Source organism: Mastomys coucha, unplaced genomic scaffold (assembly GCF_008632895.1).
Source record: "Mastomys coucha isolate ucsf_1 unplaced genomic scaffold, UCSF_Mcou_1 pScaffold15, whole genome shotgun sequence".
Classification (NCBI taxonomy): domain Eukaryota; kingdom Metazoa; phylum Chordata; class Mammalia; order Rodentia; family Muridae; genus Mastomys; species Mastomys coucha.
In genome coordinates, this window is record NW_022196897.1 from 121,474,429 (window position 1) to 121,484,518 (window position 10,090).

At 41.7% G+C, this 10,090-nt stretch overlaps 1 protein-coding gene across 11 annotated transcripts in view; it reads left to right on the plus strand.

Moving 5' to 3' along the window:
- Plcb4 (phospholipase C beta 4) overlaps positions 1 to 10,090 on the plus strand; it is a 363,080-nt gene that overhangs the window by 309,814 nt on the left and 43,176 nt on the right. For all 11 annotated transcript variants that reach the window (XM_031372018.1, XM_031372023.1, XM_031372019.1 and 8 more), the window contains 4 exons: positions 870 to 921; positions 2,256 to 2,358; positions 3,442 to 3,606; positions 6,585 to 6,789. In XM_031372018.1, coding sequence (XP_031227878.1) covers positions 870 to 921; positions 2,256 to 2,358; positions 3,442 to 3,606; positions 6,585 to 6,789 — 525 coding nt within the window. The remainder of the gene's footprint in view (positions 1 to 869; positions 922 to 2,255; positions 2,359 to 3,441; positions 3,607 to 6,584; positions 6,790 to 10,090) is intronic.

Here is a 10,090-nt window from a genome sequence, read left to right on the forward strand (position 1 = left end):
TTGGCTCCTCATGCTCCTGCTCCTGCTCCTGCTCCTGCTCCTGCTCCTGCTCCTGCTCCTGCTCCTTTGGCTCCTCCTCTTCCACCTCCTCCTGCTTCTCCTCCTCCTCTTCTTCCTCTTCCTCCTCCTGCTCCTCCTCTTTCACCTCGTCCTGCTCCTCCTCCTCTTCTTCCTCTTCCTCCTGCTCCTCCTCCTCTTCTTCCTCTTCCTCCTGCTCCTCCTGCTCCTCCTCTTCCACCTCCTCCTGCTCCTCCTCCTCTTCTTCCTCCTCCTCCTTGTCCTTCTCCTCTTATTTATAAGACGAAAGAATAATGTTTCTCTGCTTACAAGAGAAAAATTATAAATCAGGTCTTCCCATTCCCAAGTTAGCCCTATGAGATTCAAATGCTCACATGGGGGTTGGTGGGATAAGCAGCAAAATTTTATGATTCTTAGCCATTTTAAAATATCCTTTAATCAAGTTTTGTATTCTTAATAGCCCTGCTGTGGGTCTCCAACATCCCTGTCCCATGTGACAGTGAGACAGTGCATATCCCCCAACTATAGCTGGTATATTTATCCCCAACTTGTATGTCTCTGCTCTGAACATTGAGTTAAACATTGTATGACTTGTATACCAAATCCGCTTAGTAGACCAGTTCTAGGGTAATCTCTATAACAATGTACCTGGTGTTTAGTTTAAACTAAATATATGAGGTCATTTTGGCATGGAAGTGAGTCATGGCCCCTAAACAGGCCAGTAGAGCTCTATGGTGTAAAGGAGAGAGCTTTGGACCTTGAAATAATACGGCTTTCTTATTTCCAATCATCCTGTCAGTATCTTCTCTGTCCAGGGAGATGAGATGCTAAATTATTTTGTCTTTTGACAGATTTAGCGATGCAATTGAATCAAGGGAAATTTGAGTATAATGGATCCTGCGGGTGAGTGATATTATTTAAATTGTTGCCTCCTCTTTTCAGACTCCATAGCTCAGCTTTAATGAAACCATGTCATTTTCAATTAAGAACAGCTGAGTGTATGCTGGTTCTGAAGCATGGATAAAAATAAATGAAGTCCATAGTTAGATTATATTTACAAATATTCGACCTTTTGTCTTTCCCATTTTGTTAAGCAGGTTCTCTTTTCTTTTAACCACAAACTGTGCCGTTCATCCTATAAATTCTAGAATTTGATCACTTCATTCTAAATTCAATAGTGGAGGTTCTTGTGTCTGAGACAGGCAATGGGCCTTGTTCATTTGCGCTTCAGCCAGAGATGTCGGCATCAAATATGTATATCCTTACTGCTGATGAATATATAAATGAAGTAAATTTCATTTCAAATGAAGCTGTGGGTGTAAAGTTGAATTTAATTCAGCCAGGAATAAGCTTTCATCCTCTCTTGAATCTTTTGCATGTTTATAAATAGGAGTTATATAATGCTGTGAATGTTGTTCTATTTTACTTAAATAACACTTAAAAATCTGTGAACCAAGTAGCAAAATAGGAAATGTTAATTCTTCTGAAATACTGAGAAGTTGAATAAAAGTCCGGAACTCAGAATTCTGTAAGCACAAAAAGCTCCACTGAGACCGCAGCCCAGTGGCTCCCAGATGGATGCCCAGGAATTCTCTGCTGTCCAGTGGTAATGCTGTCTATGAGTTCTATGTGGTGGCTTGCCTGGTGGGCTACCTTAATCTCCCGTCATGAAAAATGAGGTGAGATAACAGGTTTTCAGCAGCTGTGCATTAAAAACATCCCTTCCATCTGAGCACACTCTACCTGTGCACATCTGTCAGTTACCTGCCAGCGTGCCCTTCCCTCTGAGTCTCGCCCATGCCCTTGGAGTAAGCGCTACATCACCCTGTGCTGTGGACTCTGAAGGGCACTCAAGTTATGTAGCTCAGAAGAAAAGGCCCACAGCCAAGTTAACAAGTAGTCTGTACGCAATTCTTCTTCCATTGGTTCTATGAGAAAAAGAGACAGACATTTGGCCAAATGTAAAAGGACTCAGGAACTAAACCTTTGGTCAAAGGAGACGGCTTGTTAGCATACTACTCTCTTCCCCTTGTTGAAGCAAAGAAATGGTCTGTTGTTTATTAGCACGGCACAACCTGGGCAGCCTAGGTTGGTTGTCTGAGGCTCTTTAGGATCGTTAGAATATTCTACCCTTAAGTGTAGCTCCTGAGTTATGGAAGAGAGAAAGGAAGGATCTTGTATTTAGTCATTGCACAAACCCACCAGTAGAATTAACCCCTGTGCTTCTGTCCTGCCAGGTACCTTCTCAAGCCAGATTTCATGAGGCGGCCTGATCGGACATTTGATCCCTTCTCTGAAACCCCCGTGGACGGGGTTATTGCAGCCACGTGCTCAGTGCAGGTATGCCCCTGCTCATCACAGACTATGCAAACATACATACATACATACATACATAAACACACACATACATACATACATACATGCGTATACAAAGGCACCTAGAAGAAGCCATGTTTAGCATCACGCTATAAGAATTGTAAGTTGCTCTCAATTTGGACTCAATGTCTGCTGTCTTCTTAGTTATTGTTACTAAAAACTAAGAGCCACTCTATGTAAAGTACACTGTCTAGAGAGTATCTCCCATCTGATCACATTCATACGATGGTCTGAAAAATGTAAGCTATGACAACAGGAAGCAAATCAGTAACTGTGGCTGGACACAGATGGAAGGGGCAGATGTCTAAAGGTCACGGAGCACTTCAGAGGCACTAGAAATGCTTGCTGTCCTCACTGTGGGGAGAGTTCTAAAGACGTGCTCACATGTCCATAAAATTGATCTTACCATATAACTAACTGCATATAGTTTAGTGTATGTCACTTATACTTCAAAGAAAATGCTGTTTTAAAATGAGAGAATATGAGAAACAAATAAATGAATGGCATAATTGTTTGGAAAGTAAATGTAAAATAAGTTACTCCCTAGCTTTATAACAGATACGACTCAATACTGACTTTTACAATTAAACAACTCTCTCACCGCTAACCAGTGTTAATGTCAATAAAGAAAGCAGGCCGAGTCTAGCACTGATTGTCTGTTGCTGTGTTCCTTTGCAAGAATTCAGGGCTTAATAGGTAGCCAAGAACTGGAAGGGGTCTCCACAGCCCTGGCTTCGTTCCACAGATCTGGACAGCTCAGTGACATGCGGAGGGCATGATGTCTTCATAATATACTTTGCCTGTATATTTCCTTGATATTTATCCAGACATATTCAGAGGATAGTACACTTATAACCTCTGCCTAGAAATTTTGCTTTCAAAGAGTAGTTACTCAAAAGCTGTTTTGTTTTAATATAGATAATTCCATGGAAAATATCAAATACTTGTGTTGATTGAAACTTCCCCAACAAAAGTTTTCATCACACCTTGCCGCCAGTACTCAAAATGAGGCCACTGTTCCTCATCCCTGTGTCCGTGTAACTGTAGGTTATATCAGGCCAGTTCCTCTCAGATAAGAAGATCGGCACATACGTGGAAGTCGATATGTACGGGCTGCCCACCGACACCATACGGAAGGAGTTCCGAACCCGCATGGTTATGAACAATGGACTCAACCCAGTTTACAATGAAGAATCGTTCGTGTTTCGGAAGGTAAGACGTTAGCAGTGTGTCACGGTTACACAGTAACTAGGGGACTGATTTTCTACATGAAGGCCCATAGGATGGAGAAATGCCACTCACCACACCGACTTGGCTTCTTCCCTTCATCTAAGTGACCTCTGTCACTGCCATATGATTGTGAGTAACAAGTTGGCTGTTCTGGCTCTGCCCCTTCTTTGGCCACCTCTAGTCACATAGAACACACTTCCAGATCCTGGTCTATTTAGATGCGTTCTTACTCGTGGCTGCTACCATGCACTGGAGGGTCTCATTCTGTGCTCACAGCTCAAAGGTTAGATGAAGGGCCACACCAAAGCTAAGGTCAGTGCTGTGACTCGGGTGGGTCCTGTGATCAAAAGTGAGGCACCACTGCTCAGAGTTTTGAGTTTCTCTCAGTTTTGTCGGCCAGGTCCAGGGAGCGAGCAGACATCCCCTCTCATGTGCAATCTTAGATCTCTTCTGTGGAAGATGCTTTGAAAACTCAGAGAGCAAGCAGAGGCCTGTCATTTCCCTTGTCAGCTCTACTGTCAGGCAAGAAATTTTTTTGGGTGGGGGCACAGATTTTCCAGGTGTTATTGCTCCATCCATTTGTCATGGAACAAAGAGAATGGGCTTCTGATCTTTCCTAACAAAATAGGGACTGCTTTCAGAATAGAATAACTGGCTTGAGAGAAAGCAAAGCAGGCTGGTGAACTACATATCAGAAAAGGCATATGATGTGTGTCTGGCAAGTGCTGAGTTGTCTCCTTTGATATGATTATCTCCAGTTCCATCATTTCTTATAAACAGCATATTTTCTCTTTTCTCTGAGGAAAAAGTCCCTTGTATACATATACCACATTTTCTTTCTCTGCTCCTCTGCATTTGGACACCTAGGTTGGTTTGTAACTTAGCTGGGATGTTTAGTGCTGCAATGAACACAGAGGTGCAAGGACCTCCCTGGCATATGTACTTAGAGACATTTGGGTAAATGCCAGTGGTATGTCTAGGTCACATGACCCATCTAGCTTTAGTTTCTTGAGAAACCTTCATGCCAATTTCAATAGTGGCAAGACTGTACATTCTCACCAGCACTGTGTATGGCTTCTCTTTTGTCCACATCTTTGTTAATATTTGTTGCCATTTCTTTTCATAAGGATAGCCATTCTGAGTGGGATGAGATCGAACCTCAATATTGTTCATTTGCATCTTCCTGATGACTTCTGAAGTTCAATACATTTTTCATATGCTTATTTGCCATTTGTATCTCTAAAATTATTTTTATCTTATGCATATGGGTGTTTTGCTTGCATGTACCATTTACATGACTGATGTCCATGGAGGCCAGAATAGGGTGTGGGATTCCCTGGACCTGGAGTTACAGATGGCTGTAAGCTGCCATGTGGTACAAAGACATTAACCTGGGTCCTCTGTAAGAGTAATCAGTGCTCTTAACTGCTCGGCAAGCTCCCATTTATATGTCACACTTGGAGAACTGCCCACTTCACTGGGCAGTGGATTGACTAGATTGCTAGATTCCTCGCTGATTAGGTTTTTCTTCTTCTTTGTACATTCTAGATATCCATCCTCCAACTGATTTATAGCTAACCAAGATTTTCTCCCACTCTAAATGTTTTTCACTAGTTCCCTTGGAGTTCAAAAGCATTTTAATTTCATGAGTCTCTGTTGTCAATTTTTGGCATTATTTCATGAGCAAGTGGAGTTCTATTTGGAAAGGCCTTGCCTATGCCAATATCTGGAAATTTTCCTCCAATGTTTTCAGAGTTTCAGATCTCACATGAAGTTCTTTGGTTCGTTTGGAATTGATTTTTGTTCAAAGATAGGGATATAGTTTTATTCTTCTTCAGGTGAATATCCAGCTTTTCCGGAATTATTTGCTAATGAAACTATCTTATCTCCAGTATATATGTTTGACATCCATGTTAAAAACCAGTGCCTGTAGCTATATGGATTTTTATATGAATCCTCAACACTGTCTATTGATCTAATTGTGTAATTTTGTACCAGTGTCATGCTGCTTTTGTTACTATGGCTCTGTAGTATAGCTTGAAATCATGTATACTGATACCACCAATATTATTCTTTCACTAAAAATTGCTTTGGTTCTCTGGTCTTTTGTACTTCTGTATAAATGCTAAGATTTTACTTTCTATTTCTTTTATACTTATTTCAAAATGCTTTGTTTCGTTTTGCTTTTGAAGCAGTTGTGTGTGTGATTTTATTGATTTCATCCAGAGCATATTGTCTTTGCTATAAACAAAATTGTGTGCAAGTGCATGTGTGTGTGTATGTATGTCTTAATTTTATACCTACCATTTTTCTGAAACCATTCATCAGATCTAACTTTTGGGGAGGTTAGGGTCTCTCATACATAAAATCATTTCATTTACAAATAAGGATTCTTTGACTTCTTCCTTTCTGCTACTTAACATCCCAAAATGCATCAAAACCTAGAATGTGATAAACACAGAGAATGAAAATTCATTCAGAAATGATCTTTTATCCATGAAGTGCTTCTTCAAAAATACTCTTTGTGTTTTTAAAAACAAGCAGAGCTCAATGCTGTAAGTATCCCAGAAAGTGGACTGAGACAGGATTAAATACAAGAGTCCCAATCCCAAGCTCCACTGATAATCTCTAAAAAATAAGAAAGTCATTCAGTTTTCCAGGGTCTCCTCCTGTGTTGGATGTAAATGGGGGAAATGACAAGAACTGGATCTTCAGACTTTAACACTCATCCACTTAATATATTTGATGAGATGACTTCCTGGAAATCTGGACCCAGAGCCTTATTACAATCTTGGGCACCAATCTTATACTGCATACTTTAGTCATGCAAGTGGCTCATTATTTTGTTTTCACCATTAAGGGATTTAAGGAGCAGCATTGTTTTGGTCCAGATCTGTGGATCCATGCTTCTGGGAGGCCTCATTACAAAATCAATGAAATTCCCATATGTTTGATTGCAGGTGATCCTGCCTGACCTAGCGGTCCTGAGAATCGCTGTCTACGATGACAACAACAAGCTGATTGGTCAGAGGATCCTTCCTTTGGATGGCCTTCAGGCAGGCTACCGACACATCTCCCTGAGAAATGAGGGAAACAAACCATTATCACTGCCAACAATTTTCTGCAATATTGTTCTTAAAACATATGTGCCTGATGGATTTGGAGGTAAGATCAGCATTTGGATATAGAAGACAATGTACAGGAGGTCCTACATTATGGGACTGTGAATCATTTTGTCCATTCCTGAAAACAACAAAAATGACCATGTGTTTTCCTCCCTGTGCTGAGAATTTGGATGGTTTTGAGGAAAGTATGCGACATGTCCTTAGGTCTTATTTCAAAACACTGTAATTAATTTTTTGCTTTTGGGCAACTGACCTTCAATTTTAATAATGTGATTATAGGTTCAAACATAGGCCAGGAGAGTTTCAATCAGGACGGATAGGAACTACTCCTTTCTTTGTACCCTTTGCTTGTCATTTAAATAGGAAGCGATTAGAGGTTGTAACATACAGTAAGAGACATAGGAGCCCATCAAAGCAGCTTGGACAGTGCTGTGGGGCTGGGTAGATAGAAGTCTGTAAGGTGTGTTTTGAGGCTGCAATCCAGGCCACAGCACACTCAAGAACTACCAGCACTGTGGGCACATTGATAGACTGAAGCCAGGAAAAAATGTATTCTATGTTTGAGCCTTACAGCAGGAAATATAAAGGCTGTGGTGGTGGCTCAGTGGGCAAATGTGCTTGCTGCAGCTAAGAACTGGGCTTTATCTCCCACCATCCTTGTAATAAGCTGAGGATGGCCCCAGGTGCTCCTGCAACACTCTGGAAGGTGGAGAGCAGAACCCGTTGGGCTTGCAGGCCACTTTCTGAGCTCTACACTCAATGACAGAGCGTGCCTCATAGGTAGAAGGTTGAAAGTGCTGGAGCAATACACTATATTTCCTATGGCCTCAAGACAAATGTAGAGATACATACACACATGAACTACACCATCCCCAACCCCAACCCCACACACAAAGAGAGTGTAATCAATACTTAATACATTATGGAAAGTGTCACACAGACCCACTTGGTAAAAACTGTTAAAGTTTTGCCATTACAATGGCCGCATTTCAAATAAAACTATAATTTCTTCCTGGGAAATGTGCCATTTGATTAGAGTTGGGAAAAGCGATCATTTGCTGAGCTCCTACTTGGTGCCAAGCACTTACATAAAGAGAACCTCAAAATGTGGAATTGGTCTGCGGGGATTTGAGCATGTACAGGTTTATGCTGAGAAATGTTTGTATTTGTAATGTGACATTTGCCAGGGCCAGAGTTTAACATCATGCAAAACTGTCTCTCATGACAGTCCTGCAAGTGGTCTCCCCTGTGGCCCTGCCCACTGCCTTTCTGTCAGACTGCTGGGAATCTCTGTCCTGAGGTTCTGCCGTTGGCATCGTAACCTCTGGTTTGACTCAACAACAGCACACTCGGCCCTCTGATCACCTCAGGCTCACATGGAAACACCTGGGAAAAACATCAGAGATGTAGCAGTTTTTGAAAAAGATAACACAGGGCAAATATGAGGATTGTCTTTTTTCTAAATCTCTGACCTTGAGTCTCCTGACTTACAGTATGTTTGTATTTGGTGTCTAGTTAACTTCCTACATCCACACCTCAGAGTTTACCTCACGGTCAGAGTCCCCGAGTATGCTAGTATTCTTGATTTTATAAGGACAAGTTCAAGTGAAACTATACCATCACAGGGAGAAAGGAAGGAAGGAAGGAAAGAAGGAAGGAAGGATGAATGGACAGAAGGAAGGAAGGAAGGAAGGGAGGAAGGAAGGAAGGAAGTTACTATAAACATCATTTGAAGTTAATTTGTAAAGAAACTTTATGTGAATTCACTGGGTCATTCTGCAAGTACATACAATGCAATTATTCTTTAATAGATTAGGTGGCTAGAATGATTATCAGAGAAGAGTGCTTGCCATGCAGCCAGGAAGGGTCACTTATAGGTCCTTAGTTCAGACTAAATTGCTCTACATCATTCCCAGCCCTCCCTCCCTCCATCCTTCCCTCCTTTCCTTTCCCTTTCCCATCCACCCTTCTTCCTTCCCTCTCTCTCCAATTCTCAAGGTCCTCCCTCACACTCTTTCTCCATCCACCCCCATGCCCCTCTTTGTAGTACTAAAGACTAAACAAGGAGCCTATGCCTGCTAGACAAGCATTGTACCCCTGAGATATTGGGTCAGGGCCTTACTAAGTTGCTTTAGCTGGCCGTAAACGTGTGCTCTCCCATTTTAGTCTCAGGGTGCAGGTATGTGCAATCACACCCTGCCTAGAGAGATTTTATTTAGTTTTGACAACACACTGAAGAAGTATCTGTTGGTTGTAAAAGCCTCACCTTAGCTTACCCTGTGTTTTTGTAAAATGGCACAGGAAACAACTATATCATAAGCAATTCATCATCCAAAGGAAAGGAGTCTATTTAATTCCTCCCCACTGAGAGCTTTCAGAACTCGGGTGCGTGGGCAGCACCACAGCTCTGTGTTCTGCATGACTTTTAAATGTATTTTCATTGGCAGTCATGATATGTGGGTAGAAACCTTTTTATAAAGATAAGAAAACTTTTCTTAAGGCTTTTCCAGGTTTTTCTAGACCCTTCCTTGGGCCTAGACTTAGGCTCTTTCCAGTCACCTGTTCATTAGGTTCTGCTCTACTAAGTGACCATCAGGTGGTGAATTCCCACATATGAGAAACTTTACTATGTGCAGTTGCTGCCCCCCAACTCACCCCCACATACATCTAGTGCTTCTTAGACATTCTGAACTCTGGCTGACCCAGCTTCTTCACAGCATCAGATAGGTCAAAAGCCCAGATCTGAATTCTGACCCTCTTCCATTTACATGAATTCCTATGCCTGCACTCACTTTCCTGCCATTCCAAGTCCTAGGCAACAGAAATAGGGATTGTGTTGAAGATGCTTCTCTCACTACTAAAATCAGTTAAATAGCACAGAGAAATCAGCACAGAGAAATAGCAGCAACAGTGGCTTGTTTCTTGGTTCACTTGCTTTTGCTGAAACTAAATTCCCCAAATTGGATAACTTATAAAGTAAAGATGGATATTTTTATTAGATATTTTCCTTATTTACGTGACATATGATATCTCCTTTCCCAGTTTCCCCTCTGAAAAAAGGAAAAATAAAATAAAAAAAAAACAAAAAACAAAACCAAAAAAACCCTGTTCCCTCCCCTTTACCCTTGCTCACCACCCCACCCTCTCCCGCTTCCTGGCCCTGGCATTCCCATACGCTGGGGCATAGAACATTTACAGGACCAACGGCCTCTCCTCCCATTGATGACCAATTTGGCCATCCTCTGCTATACATATGCTGCTGGAGCCATTAGCCCCACCATGTGTACTCTTTGATTGGTGGTTTAGTCCCTGGGAGCTCTGAGGGTACTAGTTAGTTCATA